The 23,000-nt window shown below is 40.0% G+C and overlaps 1 protein-coding gene across 2 annotated transcripts in view; it reads left to right on the forward strand.

The window, feature by feature from the left end:
* The window catches only part of LOC107377414 (glucosidase 2 subunit beta), a 262,809-nt gene that overhangs the window by 69,298 nt on the left and 170,511 nt on the right, over window positions 1-23,000 (forward strand). For both annotated transcript variants that reach the window (XM_015946971.3, XM_015946972.3), the window contains exon 8: window positions 8,265-8,343. In XM_015946971.3, the coding sequence (XP_015802457.3) occupies window positions 8,265-8,343 (79 nt within the window). The remainder of the gene's footprint in view (window positions 1-8,264; window positions 8,344-23,000) is intronic.

The raw sequence follows: 23,000 nt of genomic DNA on the forward strand, positions 1-23,000 counted from the left end.
GCCTAGGAGATACGTCATCATGAACCGCCAGCTGTATTCTGATTTACATGTGCTGCTGAGGCGGCTGTCCTCCATATGTTAGCCGTTTAGCTAACTGACCAAGGATAAATGGGAGGTGTCTTGTTACCCTCTCTTGGTCAAAAATTTCCCAGAATAGAATGCTGTATTTTCAAAAGGATGGCAGATCAGTAGCCAACAGCTACTTCGGGGGCAAATTTCCAGTTTAAATGTAAGTTAGCTAATTGTAGCTATCAGGCTATCTAACATGTTTTTTATATCCAAAACAGTTAGCTATGGTTGATTGTTTGCTTAGTAATTGCATCTTCGGTGGCTAGCAGCTAGTAACTCACTTACATATTTAATTTAACCAATATATATATATATATACAGTTTAAAAAGTAAAAGCCCTGTTATACATTTATATTGAAACTTAACAAATAAAATATAAAGTTACCTCACATGTGACGAAGATTGGTTAGTGCCAGCTTTGGTGGCTAACTGGTAGTAAGTCACTTAAATATATTTACTCCTGCCACAGGAGCCGCAGTCACAAGGGGTAAGTCTGTTCCATTTAACCCTTTTCTCTGACCAAGGAGGGACCGTGTCCTCGTTAGCAAAGCGCCTGGCCTACCAAGGCACTGCCGTGGTGGGCCAGGTGCCTTTACATTGAGAAACACCCTAACATTTTATGTGTGAGGCAGCCATATTTGATTTTGAAATTGAGGCTGGTCAAGAATCTCAAGACTTTTTGAGTTTGAATTCCAACCCGAGGCGTCCTTTGGGTTTATTTTCCAAACTTAGAACTTGGGAATCCAACGTTCTGAGTCCCAATAGAAAGCATCAAAACACTCTGTTCACATTTAGATAAAAATGTGCTAAAAGTTGTTTTTACTTCAACTTTTGCAATTTTCAATGTTGTATGATTTTATATCTCTGTGAAAGCTAAGATTTATAAAAGGTTCTTAAAAGTGAACATTTTAAGAACCAAACAAGATGATTCCAAAGTTTAAGTTACTGCCCCAACAGGCCTGGCATGGGTTGTTCAGATTTTCTGTTCTATGGTCTGATCTGGAAACATTGGTAACAATTTATAATAAGGGTTCCTTTATTGAGTTACTAAGTGCATTATTAAGTTTTAATAAACCAAGTAATAAATTATTAACTACGGCTTAACCATATTATGTAACACATTACTAAGCAGACACCCACGCTTTGCCCTTTGGACTGTGAATAGTTAATATTGGGAACATTAATAAAGGGACCCTCATTGTAAAGTGTAACAAAAATATTTCTTAAAACAGAAGTAAAACTACTCGTTTGAAAATTATTTTAAATATCTATGGTTGGCGTCGAGGCCTAAAGCCCTTTTTTGAAAACCCACTTGATAATTAATGACTACCACTTGTTGGTTCAACCTCAGCCACACAGGAGCTGTGAATTCTCAGCTCACAGCCTCTCAGTTCCTTCTCAGCAGCCCGAGTTGACTAACTTGCAGCCATGATCAATGTTGGATGTCGGTCAGCTTTGCAAGAGATTGGCATCCAGCTGGCTTACAAGCGAGATGTGTAAATTGGACACTAGCAGGAAAACAGAGCACATGGAATCCAATAAGCTTGACTGTCTTTCAATTTTTTTCCCTCTACATCCATCCTCACTTCTCACATTCTTCTCTTTCCCACAACGCACTTCTGAACAAAAAGAAAGGAGAGAAAATCAACACTGCTTAAGCTAACTGGGCGTATTCTCCAGAAATGGAATGGAGCTGGGCACAGCAAACCAAAAGTGCTGTAAAACATATGGCTTGGAGGACAAAAACGCTCGAGCAGCGTTTTTCTCAGGGAGAGCTTTATGCCCGTTTATGGTATCCTGCTATTGGATGTGTACCATTTTCAGTCCCTCTGTACTCCCCACCCCCCACCCCCTGCAGCTCTGAAACCATCCATCCACTCAACCCTCCCTCCAACCAAAGTGGTGTCTCTCTGAGCTGTGCTTAAACAAACACATTACTAAACTGAAATATCTGCAACTCCCATCATTTCCACACAGCCGTTGTCTCAGTATGACTTGCAAGCTGGATATCTTAATGCAGAACACGACGTCCATTTAAAATAAAGCAGGGCGTTTGTGTCTTTATGCTACTTTACCATTCCCTTTCTGCAAGACTCTCCAGCTCAAAGCATCAACCGTGATTTTGTTGCTTCCTTGATGAGAACGGTGACAAAATCCTTCCTGATGTTTGCCGTTTCCAGGCAGGTGCTTACCTGATTAGCATGCATGTTGTATACCTTTGTGTTGTACAGAAAAAAACAAGTTATTTGTCTGGCTTTGTCCCTAACGACACTTAGAAAAACGTTACCCCATTCTTAATCTGCTTCATTGGAATTGCTAATAATCTTTAATGCAGATTCCCAGATAATTATTCTCTCATTTCTACAAACACTAGCCTCATTTGTGTCCATTTAGTCACCGTAATTGCTTCATGACAAAAACTGCGGCCCTTTTATTTACATGTTGGCTTGAATCTGATTTAAAAACACAAATCAGATGATCAGGCGTGGCTTAATTATTTCTCTAAACACTGACTATATATAATTTATTTCATTAAATTATCATTATTATTATTTTTTACAAATCTCAGCTAAGTAGTTTTTACAGGTTGCACAAGACAGCCCTTGTTTATCATTGTGCTGTATGAGGAAAAGTTGATTCTGGTCTTCCCTTCCATTATGCGGTCCCAAACCGTCCCATGCACCACACACAAGTGCAAGCCACTTGTGCCAGCTGGCAGGCAGTTGGCAGCCCAGTGCAGGATTAACTGGTACTAGTGTGCTGGCTTATAAATAGAGTCCACCAACTGCTTCAGGAAATGAACCATGATGGAGTCTCCCAAAGGCCCATGAACAGGTTGTGCTTTTTATCCACTCCCTCTCTGTCGGGATTTATTGCCTTGTGCATCTGTGAGCCTCCTAGTGTTCACTACTGCCTTCCTCGGTGAAACCTATGATAGGTGTGTGTGTAGCCAATCACTTACAATGCTGTGGTCTATATACATGCATAAATGCCCTGTGTGATTGGGGTCAAAGCCAATTTTGTTCTCAGCAGCTTTTCCTTTGTGCTGCCTCACAATGGTGGAAGCCATTGTTTCTCTCGAGCACTTACCCCCTAGCATTGATCTTCTGTAGTGGAACAGGCTATTCGCTTTTTGTGTTTTCCTGCACTTCCACTTTTGATACACTCCTGGGATTGATTCTGGCTGTGCAGTCATTATCTCGGCTCACTAGGGGCAGTTTAGACGTAACCTCTGGAAGGGAGACGTGAGCGGGGAAGGATGAATGAAGACAAGATTTAAGTGTTCTGGAGAAAAGATGGTCTGTGATTCTTAATGATGTTGTTGGACATATTTCAATAGGACAAAATGATGGAATTGTTTATCTCTACAATGGACAAAAGTCACTGTAGTTCCAAGTAAAGTTTACATGTAGTTAAGGATGGGTGATGTGACTATAGGGTTGCTATGGTTCAGTAGGAATGGGTCATCTGCCAATCAGAAGGATTGTGTTTCATTTTGGTACTTTTAGCATTTATAATAAAAATATGTAAAGGATTAGAGTTCATGATGTCATAGAATTACCCATAACAAAAAGTATTTATAAAATGGTGTTGGAACTCCAGTACATCTACACAACATGACATGTACTTATTTGGTCAGACATATCTGGCGGTAACTGTTGTATCGATGATTTATATAGTCAGTTCACAGCAAAGGTAATCTGAAAGCCCTCTACTAAAACAAACAAGTCAAAATTAAAATCGTATCCAGTTTCAAGCCAGTTGATTGCAGTAGATTAACTCTACTGTAGATTACAGTTCATCCATGTCTATATCCATGGAAAGTATCCATATGGGCAGCAGTAGCTCAGGAAGTAAAGCGAGTTGTTGGCTTGGGCGGGAATCCAAATTTTAATACCATCTAACTTCCTCCACATTTTACAGTGGTGTACGGTATTACCGGGACTAATCTAAAAATGATGACGTAAGCCTCAAGTGTTATTACCAAACTGTTGGTTTGGACCGTCACCGTTCAGAAACAAAATAACAAACACTATTACTAAAATAATAACATAACACATAAAATTAACTTTTAAAAAACACAGCTCATAGAAAGATTTATTTTGTCTGAAAAACCAGCCTGTTTACGTTTTCTGGCTTCAACCTAGGACGTTATGGACTGACTGCTGAAAACCCGCTTCGATGAGCTCGTGGCACCGATATACGGGTACTTTGGGGCTAGTTGCAACATCTAGGGAAGGCTGGCAGCCTATTTCTACCAGAAAGTGTGTTTTTTTTTCTTTTAATCACAGGCTCCTAACAAAAGGCTATTATTTCAGCTCCGGCTCCCTTCTGTGCCGACGGGGCGTTTGTCTTTTGTGGTCATCTTTTGTTTGCACAAATTAACTCATCAGTGTTTACCGGCTCTCCTTTTAACACTAGAACTCTCAGGAACCGTTTGACGGCTGTCATTTTGGCCTTTAGATGCAGGCTGACGATGATGTTGTGGAGCAAAATGGTTCAAGTGCATGATTAACTCTATGGATGTGTGAACTTAATAAAATTGTAAGAAAATATAATTTTAATCCAAACCTTGAAATTAAGTCTCTCTATTGTTTGCTGGGTGACCGACACGGATCTTTTCCGTGGGTCCCAGATCCGTGGGTTCCGAGGGGTCCCAGATCGTCTTCCGCGTTGCTGTTCGAGTCTCTGCTGCTTCCTACTGACCAGTTTTCATCAGCTTTCCCCTCTCCGCCTGAAGCAGCTTTATTTCTCATGCTTGTTTCACTGAGAATGTTCTCCTAAAAGCAGTTTCAGCCACTACTGCACACGCAGTATGAACGGAGAGGAAGTGCACGCGAGCTGGAAAGTTGGCTGCTTAGCAACGGCGACGCTGTCTGTTGTAGGATTTGGTTAATTGAGTGCTTTAAGAGCTTAATATATTACCTCTACTTATGACCAATAAGCTGTGATACTCTATATAAATATAGAATATCAACCTGCTTGGTCTTTGTGTGTTTAATCAGAAGATTCTAGGATTCTTTGTTTTATTCAGGGATTGTAAACACTTTGTTTTGATTCAAGGAAAGAGTCAGGTTTGAAAAAATAAAAATTTATTTCCCAAACAATTAAACATGACAAGGTAACTAATATTTACTGTGATGGATGGATCTAAATGGAGTAGATGTGATGTATGGTGCCTATGTGTGAATGCGATGTTATCAGAACTTCCTTATCTAGGAAAACTGAGTTCTGGGTGTAAAAGAATTTGGTTTGCGTTAAGCTATGAAGTTGGTTGTTATCAAAAAGCATCAGACGCAATCACACTGTGTTCTACCTCACCCTTCGGAGACCCTCTTCACAGATCCGGAGGTCATCAAGGTCGGTTGATCTCTTAGCACCCAGGTCCAGTTGAGTGACCACAGCGCTGACTTCTCCAGTCCAGAGATGTCGCCAGGCACACAGGTTGGATGGAACGATGAACGATTGCGTCTAGACTCGTAAGGAGTCGGAACAAAATCAGCTTTGTTCTGCAGGAACCGTTTGCTGTGTCAGCTTCGCGACAACCTTGACGGCGTGTCAAGGCTGCTTCTTAGTTAAAGAGACTTCACCACAGACGACCGTTTCCGTAGCTTCCTCTAGAACTGAATGCTGAGTTATGAGAGCTGGAACTTGAACGAACTGCAACTGCTGAATCACCAGAGTGATTCTGTTTTAATGTTCTCATGTTATGATTTGTGTGGCCAACCAGAGGTTGACATGTTGAGGAATATTACCAAGACAACCTCAGAAAACACGCCTTCTTTCAGATACCGGATGCTCTGATCTGGGGTAAAGAAATATCTATGTGTCACATGTTTGACTTAACTTTACCTTGTCCTTGTGTGAGTAAATGGCGATGGCCTTGTCCTATCAATATTACTGATCCATCTATGAATTAGTGTAATCATAACATAACATTCCTTTCAAACTTCAGTCATTCAAACACAGATTAATGAAAGCATTTCATTTATATTATAATTATTATAAGTGACAATAAGCAAAGGTTTATATAATGATTATTTAACTTTTAAGTTTTAAATGTTCACGTCATATTTAAGAATTCATTCTTTGATTGAGCGACTAATCCGAGTTGCGAGTGTACACTTTATTCAGAGGCATGAACAATCCTGTAGGACGATAAGGGAAGCTTGAGGCCTTGAAGAGGGAACATCATTGTTTTCAATACGTTATCATGTGTTCAGAGCTGCAGAGAGGCAGGCAGATTAAAGGAAACACATGCAGTCTCGTGTCTCCATTTTGACCAGATATTGAAGGGTCAAACTGTACTTAAAAACTGACCATTACTGGACATTGCATCATCATCCGCTGGAAAACGTTACCATGTAAACAATAGAGCCGTCTTGTGGGAGACAAAGACAAAAACAGCTATATTTTTTGATACATTATTTTATGGAAATTATAAAGCAAAAATAAAGGGCACATAAAAATAGGAAAAGCCAGGAAGCCAGGTCAGCATGAGATCCATCTCACTAAAGTTATTACATATGAAAATATGAAAACAGTCAAAATGACTGCCTTGGGAGTCCTAGTGCTAAGTTTGCTTCGAACCTGAAATGCCCCCAAACTGCAGAAGTTGTGTTGTTTTTAGACATCAAGTCAGATGGTGCGCGAGCTGCCATTTATCGCTCGGCGCATCTCCGCACTGTCACAAGATGACATCATGTTCATAAACTTAATGGAACATTTCTAAAAGTTGGACAAAACATTTTAAACAATTAATGTAAAACTGAAAATTCAACCACGCACTTGTTTTATACATTACATGACGTTTATTTATTTATCTTGTTATTTAGTAAAACTTTGATTTTTTTTAAATCTTTTTCTCCTACATGCGCTGTTGTTTTTTTCATCACGTTTTGGAACTGACACCGTAGCCATTTTTAAACACCGGCTGTATATGGTAATACCGCCCAAGCCTAGCAGGTTGTCCAATAATCGGAGGGTTGCAGGTTCAATCTCGGCTCCCGACAGAGAATTCTGATGTTGTGACCTTGGGCAAGACAATTAACCCACTTTGCCTGCTGGTAGTGGTCGGAAGGGCTGGTGGCACTATGCCTCTTTCAGTGCGCCCCAGGGTAGCTTTTATTACGATGTAGTTCATCACTACCGGCGTGTGAATGTGTGTGAATGGATGGATCATACTCTGTAGTGCAAGCGCTTTGGAGTTCTCTGACAAGTGTGGGTCATTTATCATTCATCATTTATCATGTCAAATTTCTTTTACATGGAGGAACCAACATATTGAACCACAGTATGAAGGAAACAGTGGAAAGCAAAAAAGAATTTTGATTGGAAGACATTTTCAGCTAAACAAGAACCAGGCTCAAAATTCTCCTTGTACAAATGGCTTAATAACGTTGTTTTTTAAATTTTATTTCAACTAGTAAAAGTTGGTGTCACATGTCTGTATTTGTTATTTTTTAGGCCTAAAGTTGATGGTTATTTATCACTGATCTATAGAGCACACCCTCCTTATTGCTCTGCTGCAAAATTGCAGAAACTAAAAGGAAATCTCTTAGGTGTGTTCTTGCTGTGTCTTTGTAAATCCATGCTTTCGTTCTTTTTTAAACACAGAAACAGTTTTGTTTACCTGTTTGTAGCTACAGTTTCGCCGACAGCTGCCGGCTTCTTCAGGCTGACGCTGATGGTGGCGCGTCACTTCCTTCTCCGTTTATCTGCGGGCAGCAGAGGACGTTGTCGTCCTCTACTGCCCGCAACTTAAAAGGAAATCTGTCCCCAAATCTTATTTATTCTCTTAGATTGTTTCTTAGGGATATGTCTTTACAAAGGAAAGTAGTTTTGGTTGCATCTCGCTGATCATTCTAATAAAATTGTGATGACTCATTAGAATTGTGTTTTGTTTTTGCCAAATCACTTAATTATTATTTTGATCAGTGTTTCAGGTTTGTTTATCAGAATTTGAAGATAAGTGAAAATCTTGAAGTTGTGTACATTTGTACATTTACACAAGTTTTTCCAGTTGAGCAAGTGAAGTTGGGTCCGAGTTAGAGACACATACTGTAACCTAGACGACAGGTGTCTGTAACTGGTTCTGACCTGGATATGTTCATCTATTATTGATAAAACCTACTTCTACTATTCACCAAACAGCTGGAGGGATTACTAATATCATTACTTTGTAACCCACACAGAATATCGGTGGATGAAGTCAAGGCTAAAGTGGTGCTAGTTCATGAAGCAAAGCGGGTTCTCTCTGAGGATGAAGCACTGGTAAGTTATTTTTAAAAATGACTTTGAACCATATTTTGGCATTCTTTGAAATATTTTGTGTTACTTTGCAACATAGAAGAAGCCCTACCCTGCTTTCAAGTACCAATCAGTTTTTGTTGTGGTCAAGATATTCGACAACAGCAAAAGCCTAACTTCTGAATGCTAAAGTCAGATCATAGCTGTAGTTATTGGTTCTTTTTTCAACTCTCATTGTTTTCTCCAGTTTTCATTGAGCTTGCTGCTCATGGGGTCGATGGGCACAACACATCTCCTTCCTTACAAAAACAGAGGCCACCAACTCAGGGTAGACAGATATATCCGTCGGCCGATATATCGGACTGATATTTGCCATTTTTTATGCATTGGTATCGGCCTTTATTTGTCCTTAGTAAAGCCGATTTGCAGTCAGACACATCCTCGGGCAGCTCGGTGTTGTTGCCGAATTGAGTTCAGATGTATTTTTATGTTCACTAATAACATCTGCAAAGTAAATATTTTAAATTAACTTTACTTCGGTGTCTGACTTTAACACTGAGCAGTGCACAAAGTTCAGATTTAACGGTTGGTTAAATTCAGATTTCAAAAACGGATTCAGCTTCAGAAATCTTTAGCATCAACCGATGTTAATAATGACAATTTAGCATGAAAATAAAGTGGAACATGTCTAGATATCGACCATCGGCTGACCAGGTCTCCTACCTATCGGTATCGGTAATAGAAAAAACAATATGAGTCGACCTCTATTTCCAACCACATTGCTTCACTTGGATGTTATAAAACTGAAAGCAACAATTTGTAGACATAGATACAGAATACAGACATAATACAGAATATGTTTGTGTGTTTCTGTTTCCTTCTCTTTTTTTAGGATTAGAAGGACAGAATTATCAGTCAGAACTGATTAGCTAATCTCTCATGAATACAGCTGCCTCACAAGGATGCCAGAAAGTGTTGAAAGAAGGCAATCATGATTTTATTTGTGGATTTTCAGCACTGGTTAGTATTTAAGGCATCAACAAAGTATAGAGCAGTGATTCAAAATTACAAGCTGCCCCCCCCCACCAGGGGTTTTTGCATTTTGTTTTTGATAAACCGCCTGTCTGATTGCCTGGGCTGAGCGTCGTCTCCACTTGTACAAATGGGCTCCCTCCACACTCATTTCAATTCTGAACAGGACAAACAAGCTTTCCCAACAGCGATTTCCCCCTCAAGCTGCTATGTGCGAGAACGCGGCTGTCTGTTTCACTTAAGGCTTGTTGAGCTTTCCTCTTACAAGACAGCACATTGCAACATCTCTTGCTGTAAACAAAAAGAGCTAAAGCTCAAATTTTCTTTTTACTTTTACAATTGTTTTCACCCATTAATAAAGTGCGGATTCTTGACCCATGCATACACTCACACACACGTCAGATGAATGAGTCCAGTATAGGACAGGAGATGCCCGTGTAGTGTTTGATAAACTGGATAATTATCTCAGTTTGTATATTGGGTTATGTAAATTGCTTTAAGAGCTATTTATATTATTAACACCACTTGAGACCAATAAGCTGTAATACTCTATTTAAATCTAGAATATCACCTTTCCTGGTCTTTATTTGTTTTAGTCAGAAGATTCTAGGATTCTTTTATTCATTAGGGAATTGTACACACTTCGTTTGATTCAAGAAACAGTCAGGTTTATAAAAATAAGAATTTATTTTACAAACAATTAGGCCTTGACAAATTGTTTATCTATTATTTACTGTGAGTGGATGCGAACTAAAGGATGGTGTCTGGAACTTATGTGTAAATATAATGTTAACAGAATCTCCGTATCTCAGAGAGCTGAGTCCTGGATTTAAAATAATTTGGTTCGCAAATAAGCCAAGTTTTTTCTTATTAAAAACATCAAGACGCAATCTGTCTGAAGTGTCTACCTCACCCGTTCTGGAGACCCCCGTCTGGATCCGAGATGTCAGGAGGAGTGATGACCCCAAGCACAAGATGGGTAGAGAAACCTTAGTGCAACCAGGTTGGTCCTGAGATGTCTCCGGGTCACAACGACTGATGAAACTGGTTGTGTCTTAAAAATAACTCTGAAGGAGTTTTGCAATATCAGCTTTGTTCTGCAGGAAACTATCTTGTTGTTATCAGCTTCGCAGGTGCAAAAAAGTTTTAAAGGTTTTGATGACATGTCAAAATCTTTGCTGGTTGAAGAAGTTTGCTAAAGATGGCCGGTCTGAAGCTTGTTCTCGAACTGAAGGATTACTCAAAGCCATCTAGTTTTAAGGAATCAATATTATGATTTGGCCTGCCAATCAGGGGCTGACAAGTTTGAGAGATGTTACCAAGAATCTCTGAACCACACCCTCTTTGATCTGGAGACTATGAATCTGGGCAAAAGGTTAACTATGTGTCATGCATTAACTTAACATTACTCTGTCTTTGTGTGAGTGCAAATGTTATGACGGAAAGAAGTAGAGGGAGGGAGGGAGGGAGGGAGGGAGGGAGGGAGGAAGGAAGGAAGGAAGGAAGGAAGGAAGGAAGGAAGGAAGGAAGGAAGGAAGGAAGGAAGGAAGGAAGGAAGGAAGGAGAGAAAACAATCTTTTATAAAGTGCCTTTCATGAAAAAAAATCATGAGGCGCTTCACAAAAACAAAAAAAATTGAAGCATAAAAAGCATTTCAAAAAATGATTAAAATATGTTTCAAATTAAAAAAGAAATAAAAATTGTGATTAAAAAATGTAAGGAAAGAGAGAGAGGTAGATGTGTAAAACAACGTTTATGAATGGCGAAAATTTTGTAACAGTTTGCGTTTATTCTTCACAGGCTCACGTAGAAAGAAACATTGTATCTAATATGGCGTCAACTTAGACCCGCACCCATGTATTTTAGACCTGATTTTTATGGTTAAATGTTACAAAGCTGCCAATATTTTTCAACAACTGGGCATCGTTTAATTCATTTTCAATAACTTTTCGATGGATGATTCCAGAGATGAATGGAAAATCTACACACTGTCTCTTGAAGTCAATACCATACATTTATAGAAACTGGGATTTTTCTTTTTAATTTACATAAGCCAGTTTTTTTGGACGTAATCTATTTGTTTTGTGTCTACTCTCCATAATTCAGTCATTGCTGTTTCAGATAGATGTTCCAAACATTTTAGTAATAATCCTACTAAATTGTCCATTTGGGGACTGCTTGAACCAACTAAAGACAAATTAGTTCAGATTACAACGCTCGAGGGGGAAACAAGACTTGAAAGGCTTTAAATGGAACAATTGGGTAAGGTAAGGTATACTCCATCACTGCTAACAAGACTATACAATTTTTGTTCTCTTTGTGAAACAAAGAATTTAAATACATTAATATTTACTAAGCGCTTTAAAGAAAAGTTAAATAGACTCATGTGTCCATAAGTCCTATAATTAAAAATAAGGATACCAAAGCTTCACACCACCATCCACTGGGTCTAGAGACATGATGTGTGGGGATTATGTTTTTATGAGGTGAAATGGCAGCTTTTATTTTGCTATACAACTGCAAAGTAAATACTAGACGAACCAAAACCATTGAAGAAGAAATGTGACACAGAGTCTACGTTATTTATTTCATCTTTTTTTCTGTGTGTGTGTGAGCAGAAGAAACAGAAAGGCCTATTAGTGTTTTGTTGTAATGTCTGAAAACCTTGGTAGGTTTTCCTCATTCACAATCACAAATGGCAATCCTACACTTTTGTGCTCTCTTATTCAATTTATTTCATTTTCTCATCTTTTTTATTAGTTCCCCTGCTTCTTTTCCCTTTCTTCTAAGAGGCTTTGGCCTACCCAGAAAATTTAGTTTCCACTTCAGCGGCCCAGATAATTCGAGGAGGATTTTCAGGAGAACAATTTGATGATCAAAGGAAGAGCTATGCTTGGAAGGGAGTAAGGATATTCTGAAGTGGCTCTCCCTCTGTGTTCTAACATGACGTTATAGCCCTCCATTACTGTCAGAACTGCTCCTAAGGTGGACTTGCTCACGTTTCGATAATCATTGGTACATTGGTATTGGAGGCAAAAGGGAAGAGAAGAAGGAGAAGAGAGATAATTTCAGTAATCAAAGTTCAAGTTTGGCACCAAAGGAGCTTTTAGCGACCTTATTGAGGGAACAAAACCAATCTTTCATTTCAGCATTAATCATAGAACAATTCATTCAGACCTACTGATGTGTAACCAAAGTCGGACTGTACCAACGTGTTTGAGCTACAGGAAATTGCCTTTCCCCAACCAATACAAAGTTGCGCTGCGATGAATTTCACTTATCCATCTTCTACAAGCTCTCCTGCCTTTCAAACCCTCAAACTCATTCTACCAGAAACCAAGAGGCTGACAATGTAGCGTTTTTCTCTCTTTTCTTCTGTGGTGGAGAATGATGGTAATCCCCTCGATCAAAAAAAACAAAAAAAACAAAAACGAAGTCAGCCTTTGCTGTTTGTGCACTACTTGATAGCGATAAGAAGAGAGAAACGTAGAAGGAATTTTACTTTAGTAAGGGAATAGAAAAGAGGAACACCGTAGGTGCAGCAGAGATTTGGATTTCTCTGTGGTAGCTAGGTAACAGCTACAGAAACCTCCCTGTTTAACATTTTTATTACCCTTATGCACGAGGGGCTCATATAGACGTTAAAAGAGCTTACGTTAGTTAAACTGCGGCGGTGCATGGACAAATCTGGAAACGGAACATTAAAGATCTCATCAAAAAAAATCTGCTTACTACAATTCTTACAATTCTTGAGATGTGTAATACATTTTCAGCATCTGCGAAGATGAAAACATGTTTTTAGTTGGTAAAATAGTAAATTACCAGTTTTTGTAAAGTTATATTCAAGGACTCCAAAGCACTTTAGGACCACTTTGAAGACCAAAGGTGACAGATCATCTGCTGCAGTGGAGCTCTCTCCCCCTGAGTCTGAGATCAGTGGACTCAGTGGTCTCCTTTAAAAAGCTGCTGAATACTCACCTGTTCAAGCTGGCTTTGGTGTGACCTTCATCACCAGCCTCTCCTTATTCTGCTCTACCTATTTTGTCTTTCCCAGGATCCACAGATGTCCCTTTCCTCAAAAATTTAATCACATTTTTTAAAAAAAAAAGTCATTTTTATTATAGCGACATGAAGGCCCTCATTTTGTGACCCAAAGGTCACACTTCCCCAGCTAGGTCACGCTGTCCTGGCTGAACTTCTGTCCCACAGATATCCATCACAGGAGACGTACAGTCTGCTAAAACCATCTTTAATTTGACTGCCTTTTATCTGTCTGCTGTTCCTCCGCAAGATGAAGGACACTTCAAGATTTAAAATAATATTTTTTAATAAAGTATTTTTACTGTTTATTAGAAGGTTCATAAATAATCATCATAAATAATCATCATGGTTCATTATAAATGTATTTAATTACTGAAATTACTTATTATTCTTTGGATTAATAATTATTATTATTTATGGTAATCAGTAATGTTTAACAGTGTGAAGAAGGTCATTTGCATTGTACACACCATGCAGAGGGGAAAGACCAGGGTAAAGGTAACTTGCTCTCACATGTCTTTGCTCCATAACAACAAGCTTTCTGTCGCTGAGAGGGCGTGTTCTGAGGTTTTGTTAAAACCAAAAACTCCTCAGCTCATGTCAGTTCTTAACCAACCAAAAGCTCTCGGTGGCACGAGAGTCCATGAGGACAAGGGTCGGCCGCCCTGAAGCCTCCACCTAAGCTGTTCTGTCACGCCGATAGAATCGCTCTGAATAAACGCCACCTGCACCGGCTGAAATTTCTTAAATATTAATCTTTGGATTAAATATAGACCAAGCAGGTTGGTGTATGAACTTCTATCCTGGATATTTATACATGATATAGCTTCACATGCTAATATTGTTTGATCTTTCTCAGGATCTAACAAAGCTGATAGCAAACAGCGTTAAATCCTAGTATGTAGATTATCTGCGCTACATTATGATAATTTAAATTCATTTTTATTTATTTATGTTAGGCACTATTCAAAAGGTTGTTTTCTTTCTTTACGCTACATTCACTCACACACACAATCACATGCTTGGAACAGCATCCTTCCGTTTTTAAGTTAGTTGCTTATATACTTAGCTCGCAACAAAGATATTCTGTAGTTGGTTTAGCGTCCAGGAATTGGCAGAGAACATCGCAGCTAGTAGAAGCTAACTTTAGCATTAGCAACTCCACCACAAAGCGGAACTCCTTCAGGCTTGAGTTATTTGTGGAGATGAAACATCAGGATTGCAGAGCAAACATAGCCCATGGTAGAGTCCTGTTGCTGTTAGCCAATCAGTGGAGAGATGTGCAAACATCAGGAAATAGGACTCCAAATCCTGTCGCCTGAAGCTACTTTCTCCTCCAGCTTAATTCTACATCCTCAAACAGATGGAGCTTTTTTCCCCAGAGAACGATTCACAAGACATTTATTCCTATGAGAGACATCTACAAATGTATTAAAATATGAGTAAAGTGGACCTTTAAGCTTTTGCCTTCAAGCTGAGAGCTACCAGTCAACAGTTTTTATGCATGTGCATGATGACAATAACAAATTCTTACATCTTAGGTCTACGCCTGTTTAGATTTTCATCAGGGTTTCATAGCAAACATTCAGTGAAGGTCCAGAGGTTTTCTTAACTGATAGAAGAAACAATCATGCATTAGCCATGTGTCTGTCCAGATACAAGATGTAGATGAAAGCGTCTGCTAAATACATAAACATAGATAACAGGCTGGCTCTCCAGTGTAAAGATAAGCTATTTTGAACTTTGTATATGAATCATGTAAAAGTGGGAAAAGTCATTCATTTAAAGATCGAAGCTAAATAGGAAAATGTAAAAGGATTTCAATTAAAGCAACATAATTGTGTTACATTAAAGCTTCCTTCTGGTGTGTTTCTCTTATCCAATGGCACCATCTAGTGGCTGACAAATGTATCACACAAAAACGCTGTTCCTCCATTTTTTTAAGATGGCGACTTCACTTTTCTGTTTATAAATGTGCTTCTGTAGCCAACAAACAGAGCTAAAACACGTTGTTTTATGAGTATTATTCTCATGTCATGTTGTGTTTTCATATATTTATATTTTAGAGACTTTCTTGTCCATGAAAAGTTCATCAACTCTGCATCAGCCGAGGTATTCCTTAAATTTGAAGCATCTAAGCGGTAGTCCAACGCTTTTGGTTAGTTCTGATCGGCTCTCAGTTTGCTGTTGTACGAAGCTCTGCCGGGCAGAGGGCGTGCTTAGCAAAAAAAAGGACGTATTGTTTACATTATATCACAGTACACGATAAGATAATCACTTTTATGGATTTCTGACAAATCATACATCATTTCTGAAAGAGGCCCATTAGTACTGTGTGCTGTAGTTGGGAGCATGGTGGAAACCTTTACCTGCATTGGATTGTGCTTCCATCCTTCTGTTCTTCTGTTCAGTTGATCACCAGGTTGTGGAAGTAACAAGTCCAGTAGGAAAACCCAGACACATTTCCTTGCAGCTTTGTCCAGCTCTTCTTATCCCAAGGTGTTCCCAGGCTGGAGATCTTACATGATCCAGTTCAGGGCTTGGCCCAGGGTCTCTGCTGTTTTAAATGATTCACCTCTGTTGATGTCTCCTGAAGCCAGGACCTTAAGCATGCACTGGTTAGTGTGTAACATTTCTTAATACTATAGTAATTTGCATTTGAAAAAAAGAAAGAACTAATGTATTTGATGTGGCTCAGGACTCACCATTTGAAGGTCACTGCTTCATATGCTTTAAGGTTAATAACCATATTATTTTTATAACTTCTCTGCTCATTTTTGCACATTTTGTGGGAAAAAAAATCCAACTAATCTGCTTTAAAATATGAATCTAGAACATTTTTAGGAGTTTTCCTCCCACAAGGGATCTCCGGTTAGATCACCAAAAGTGGTATGAAAATGAATAGATGGCATAAATAAGCAGCACATTCTCAGATATCAAAAGCTTTCTTTAAGCTGTTTATCCACCTCTGACGTTCTTCTGTCACAGTGACAGCTTGACGGCTTCCCACAGAGTCCCCGAGCTCCTTCCAGAGCAAACAGGCCTGACACGATTTTTAACCTTCTCCATCTTGGCAACAGCGCTCTCATGACGTTCACATCAGCATCCACAGATCTGCACGAGGACTTCACGTTGCCTTCGTTGCTGCTGACCGAGGTCGGCCTCGCTGACCAGCTCCTCGCACCATCTGTTTGTGCTGGTTGACATTTGGCCCTCGCCAGCTCTGAGTTGTCACCTCGGAGGGGGGCTGGCATGTTTGCATTCTGTTCCTGTGCTGTGTGTCAAGAGGGTAGACTTCACCAGTTTTTTTTTATCTAAGAAGGAAGTTTCATCTTTGGAAAAAAACAATTGTAAATAGAGAAGCAGTGGTGCAAATGAAACCAGTGCCCTGATTTTAACTGTATTATTGCTTTTGATTGTCAGTGCTGCTTGCAAACAGTTTGTTAACTCTGCTGGCCCGGTTTCATTGTGACTATAATTGTTGCTGATTTGAGTCTGCCTGAAAAGACTTGAATAGGAAGGATGCACAAAAAGGAAAGCAGGGGATTGCATCTTGCTTGCTGACCGGCCAACCAGAGGGGGGCAGCAGACCTCTGAGTTAACTTCTGTTTGCTGCAAAAGGCAAAGTCACATTCACAGGTCATTTAATCTCTTTGTTTTTTCATTGGCTGGGCCTCTGGTGCTGTTAAGCTGACACACACACACACACACACACACACACACACACACGCACACGCACACGCACACACACACGCACACACGCACACACACACACACACACACACACACACACATTTTGAAAAACAGAAAGATCCTCATATGAGAATATTCCAACAATATAATCAGTTTTCACAAGCCTGCAGTGATTCTCAGATTAAATGCGTTTTCTCTGGAGATTCTGGTGTCTGTATATGATTACTGTTTAATAGTGTTTTTCATTTCAGCTGTCTGCTTTTAACGCCGACGTGTGTTTGTGTTTTTTTCTCTGAAAGCTTTAATAACTGCAGATGGAAGCCAGCTAACTGACAGGATGCAGGACGTGATGATGGATCCTATATATGCTGAAGATGTAATTTCACGCTGTCTTTGTTTGTGATTTCTACAGTAATCTTTCCCAAGCTCTACACTGCTCGGCATGTCTGATTGCAGGTTGTAAATGACGGTTATACACTTTTAGACAAAGGCAGCTTGTTTCTTGGAGCTAAAGCTTTAAGGATGGAGGGGAGAAGAGGGGGTAGGTTCCCACCTGTTAGCCCCAGTTCGTCACCTGCCATTCTAACATGTCACTATTTTTCTTACCGGAGTGCTACGGAGTTATATAACGCCAAAAGACAGTCGGAAACCAGTGTTGGAGCTGTGGTGTTTTTGTAGAACAGAGTGGAGAAAACTTCCCTGGTGGAAATAATAATTAAAGAGCAGCAATACTTCATGTTCTTTCAAGATGGGGAGGACAGAGAGGGTCTCGAGAGGAGAGGTCGAGGCTGGTGATCTGGGCGGTAGCCAAGAGAGTTGTTTTTGTTTTAGCCTGTGCTTTCTGACATTTCTCAATCTCTCTGCCTTTCCCCCGTTTCTCCTGCACCTCTAATCTTCCCCACACTCGTCTTTTGTTATGTAACTGTCGAGATTGGATGCGCTCAAGGTTGCTTGGGTGCTGCCACTAATGGAACCAGCGGGAGGTCAAAGGCAAGAGAGGGAAGGAGCAAAACGAAGAGGCATCGTTCTGTTCTGCCACGACAAGCCTTGACAAAGGCCCCACAAAAAACAAGACTAACTTACTCTGCCTTAATTTCTAAAAGTGTAGAAAAAATAATAGGCAGCGACGAAAATAGAGTCGGATTAAAAGGAATATGAATCACACAGCTGTGTTTGTTCTACTTTAACTCCATCACTGTGCATTCAGTCTTACAAGCTGTGCTGACAAACCAGCCTTTAAAAGCAAGCTCAAGGCAATCGTGTGTGTTCTTATCAGCTTTAACCACTTGACAAATACTATTGATGCTGTAACTGCATCTCCTGAGAACAGGGTACACACTGTGCAGTGAGCAGCATTTGGACATTCGTGTCTTCTTGGATGTTGTGTGCTAGCAAATCTAAATTGATCGATATGTGGTTTTTTTCTAAAACCTTGCTGATAATCTGTCTTTTTTTTGTTGTTTTAAATTTTGTGGTCATAATTATAGAAAGTGTAGTTCAAGGGATGATTAGTTGGTTTATAGCGATCTCCAAATACCATCCATCCATTTTCTTCCGCTCATCCAGAGTCGGGTCGCGGGGGCAGTAGCCTAAGTCAAGAGGTCCATATTTCCCTCTTCCCAGCCACTTGGGCCAGCTCTACTGGGGGAATCCCAAGGCGTTCCCTGGCCAGGTGAGAGACATAGTCCCTCCAACATGTCCTGAGTATTCCTTTAGGCCTTCTCCCAGTTGGACATTCTCGGAAAACCTCACCAGGGAGGCATCCAGGAGGTATCCTAACTAGATGCTAGAGCCACCTCAACTGGCTCCTCTCGATGTGGAGGAGTAGCACATCTACTCCAAGCCCCTCCTGGATGACTGAGGTTCTCACCCTATCTCTAAGGGAGAGCCCAGCCTCTCTGCGGAGAAAACTTGGCCACTAGAATCCGTGATCTCGTTCTTTCGGTCACTACCCAAAGCTCATGACCATAGGTAAGGGTAGGAAGGTAGATCAACTGGTAAATCGAGAGCTTTATCTTCTGACTCAGCTCTCTCCAACACAACAGACCGGTACAACGCCCGCATCACTGCAGATGCAGCACCAATCCGCCTGTCGATCTTGCGCTCCAGCTTTCCCTCACTCGTGAACAAGACCCCGAGATACTTAAACTCCTCCACGTGGTGTTCTCCAAGTAACAAAAACTAAATTTAAAAGTATATCATAATGTCCCAAAAAGTATAAAACACATGAAATATGTCGAAATTGTTGAACTGTGATTGGTTTTGATTTCATGTAGTATGTTTTGACAACAAAGCAAATCATTAAAGACAGAAAAACACTAAAGTATCAGACTTTAGGAAAGTTTGTGTTTGCTTGATTGTCTACATTGTTGGTCCTGACTAGACATCAAGAGTAACCTTCTGGGCTAAAAGAGCTTTTTACAGAAAATTTGAGATTTGAGATTTGTAATTTAAGTCTTGAACAAGTAGTATTTTGGTATTTCCAAAGTTCTTCACTAATGCAAACCTTACTTATTCCAAATACTTAAATAAATGACCTAACACTCATAGTTGGAAAACCAGCAAAACTGTCACATAGCTTCAAAGTTGTATCAGTTTTGTAACATTATTTAACAAATAAAAATTTCTTCACAAAACAGAAACTTAACACAGACCATTGAATTAGCAATACTTCAATGTTCTTTTAAATTTTGCTTTGACCCATAAACTAAATTTAGGCGAGTGTTTGAGTTTCAGGTGAAACCAGAAACATGAGGCATAAAAGTCCTTCTTAAGGTTCAGGAACCCTTTGCAGGTGTTCTAGATTCATCAGCTGATTAGAGTGTGACACTTCTAGTCTGGAATATTGAAACTTTCCACAATATTTTGATTGTCTGAGATTATGAATGCAGGGTTTTCATAAGCTGAAAACCATGATCATAACAATTATAACAAATTAAGGCTTGACATATCTGGCTTTGCATGGAATGAGTCTGTCTCATGTATTAGTTTCACTTTTTAAAGACGCAATCAAAAATTTAGATAACAAGACGGTTTAAAATATAGTTTTTCTAGCCTCTTAGCAATATTCTAGCTGTAATTATATTGTAGAGAAAGAAATAATGAAGTGGCTCTCTCGCATTTGTCTAAAAACCTCAGCCATTAACACATATTTGTTCAAAACCAATGACTGGAAAATCCACATACCTGGTTATCCGTTCAATAATATCAGAGGAGGAGAAACAGCCAGCTGCTACCACTTCATGTTTAGGACAAACTACCAGACTCCCAAAAAGAAAAACACCATTTGAAGTCTTGGACAACAAAAGATTTTTGGTGGTTTGTGTTTAGCGCTTTCTCGTTTCCCCTGGCAATGCAGATTTCTGATTCTGGCTGACATAGCCCAGGGTTGATACCCAGCAAGACGGGTAAATGTTCTGTGACTGTATTTGCATAGCTTGTTCAGTAGATTAACTATTGCAGCTTTAAGCTGAATTATTGAGATGAACTTTTGCGTGAAATTCCAATGTATTAAGTTTCACCTTCATGCTTAAAGTAAAATAACAGAAATTGGTTTGTGTTGTCATAACTCCTAAATTATAAAACCCGAACTGGATGCTTCCTTAAATAACCCAGGTTGGTAGTTTTAGCACGAACCACCTCTCTTCTAATTTCATCTGACACTAAATAGACCTCTTGCTTCTGAAAGACCATCTTGTTGAAGAGGCTCATTTTGTTTGTGGAGAAACTCTTCATGTATTTAGTGTTTCTATGGCGATCCCATCATAAGGTAGTACAGAAAGCTCTGAAAGGCTGTAGAGGCACCAGAATAGTGCACATCCTTGGTGTTTCAGCTAGCGTGGGGCTTAGAGGAGTTACACAACCTGACGTTCACCCTTAGAATATTTTTTCCCCATCATCTCAAGGCTTTCTGAGACCGGCAAAGATTTGGCTTGCTAGCAAAGGGATGACATACGAAATGACAAAACTCCTGTGTTTGTCTGTCAGGCTTGGTCTTTATCCGACTGACATTTGCTGGCTCAGGCTCATCCCAGGCTCTGGAGAAGACAGGGATAAGACTCAGACACAGATGGCTTTTCCTCTTGCATTTCTGTCTTGTGCAAGATTTGTAACGGGGAAAAATATTTCCAAATCCTCTTCCTGTTTTTACCAACTCTTAGAAATATAATTCAGAGTCTTCACACACTGCTACAGTCTACATCTACCATTGTCTGTTCTGACCCAACCTACTGGTGATTAAGACTTGGTAAGGCCGTTGCTACAGAGATGTTTCGCGTCCTCCGAGTGAGTCAAAAGAACAATGCGACTGCCTTGTGCCATTTAAAACTGATGAACCAAAGCCAGCGTGAAGGAGGAGAGGGGAGGTGTAGGTGTTAAATTGATTGGCGAGAGAAAAAAGCATGTGCTTTGCAATAGCTTAATAGTTGCCTCAGAAGCACGCCTGCTTTTTTTTCCAAACAAAAATACCCACTCTGTGTGCCGATGAGTGTCGCCTTTTTGAAGAAATACACAAAAGGGAAAGAAGTAGTTGCTTAAGAAACATTTAGATTGTTTTGTTTGCAGCTTTCTGAGACCCTGATCTATTTTCTTTCTTTTTTCATTGCTGCTTAAACTCTTTTTCTGTTCTCCAGGCAGTTCAGTGTTATGTGGGCAGAGGACAAAAAACACAGGATATGGCATTAAGAGTCAGCAGCTGATCCAGTGACAGCAAGGCGAGAGGATCCCAGGTGTAGTCGTGTCTCAAGTAGCACTCCAGATAGAGGGGGTGGTTGTGATTTAGAGGGGCAAGGAGCGAGAAAGAAGCACCAGGGCACCATGGGAGCCTGTGTCCTGCGTGACAAGCTGCCCACTCTGTGCATTCTCCCTGACATCAGGAAAGCAAAGAGACAGGACACCTGAACCATCTGACCTTTACCAAAGTGAGAACCAGACTCAGATTTCTGTTACTGAACAACAGTGGTGTGACTTTGCACCTCTCTTGCCTCAGCAAAGTTTAGTCAAACTATTTGACACAAGTAAAGTGACACTTTTTAGTGGCAGGTTCTAAATTGTGCTCGAACAGTTAGAAATGAAAATAGACTTCAGGAAAAGAAAATCTAAGATGATCTAAATAAACAACTGGAAAGAATTCAGGGCACACATCATCATGTATGACTATAGGGGGAGGTGAACTCGGAGATGAAGACTTCCATGAAGCAAGACTGTCGGAAATTAGTCACCTGACATGGAAACAAGAAATTGGTCCACCCTCCCATAGCTATGGAAGTTTGGTTAGGTCTTGGGTCCGGGGCTTGGGCTCGCCACCTGTATGGAGCGGTGTCTAGTTTGGGTTCAGTGTGAGGTGGCTGGTGGGTGGAGGGTAGGCCCTTGGCTTACAGATTCTTGATGTTATGGATGTTGAATGTCACACCAATGGCAAGAAGGAATGCTGAGCTGGTTAAGCAATACCATCTAGGCTCAGGTTCTGGAACCAAACACCTCTGTTGGGGATTTTGGATCCAGATTGTAAACTACCCTGGAATAGGGTTGGGTGATTTGTATAGTTTTTCCCACCACCAATCATCAGTCCAAAAAAAGACGATGGGCGATTTATTCGTGCATGTGACGTCATGACGCACGGGCTGATTTGCAAACACAGAAGAAGCCAAAACATAGTTTTTTTTATACAAGTGCAGCACATATGTTGGTGGGAAGAGAAAATTATATTTTTCTTTTTGTTTAATTTTGTATTTGTAGTTTGGTCAAGTGACATATAAACGGCCCATTTAAAACACGGTTAAAATGTTAAAAATAAGCCTCGTCTTTGTTACTCTGTGGTGCCCACTGTTGTGGTATTTTATTGAAGCAAAATGTTTCTTTCTGAACAAAAACATCTGAGGTTCCTTCTTTTGTAAGTAGGGGATGGAATGAATCAC

This window comes from Nothobranchius furzeri, chromosome 2 (genome assembly GCF_043380555.1).
Source record: "Nothobranchius furzeri strain GRZ-AD chromosome 2, NfurGRZ-RIMD1, whole genome shotgun sequence".
NCBI classification, from domain to species: domain Eukaryota; kingdom Metazoa; phylum Chordata; class Actinopteri; order Cyprinodontiformes; family Nothobranchiidae; genus Nothobranchius; species Nothobranchius furzeri.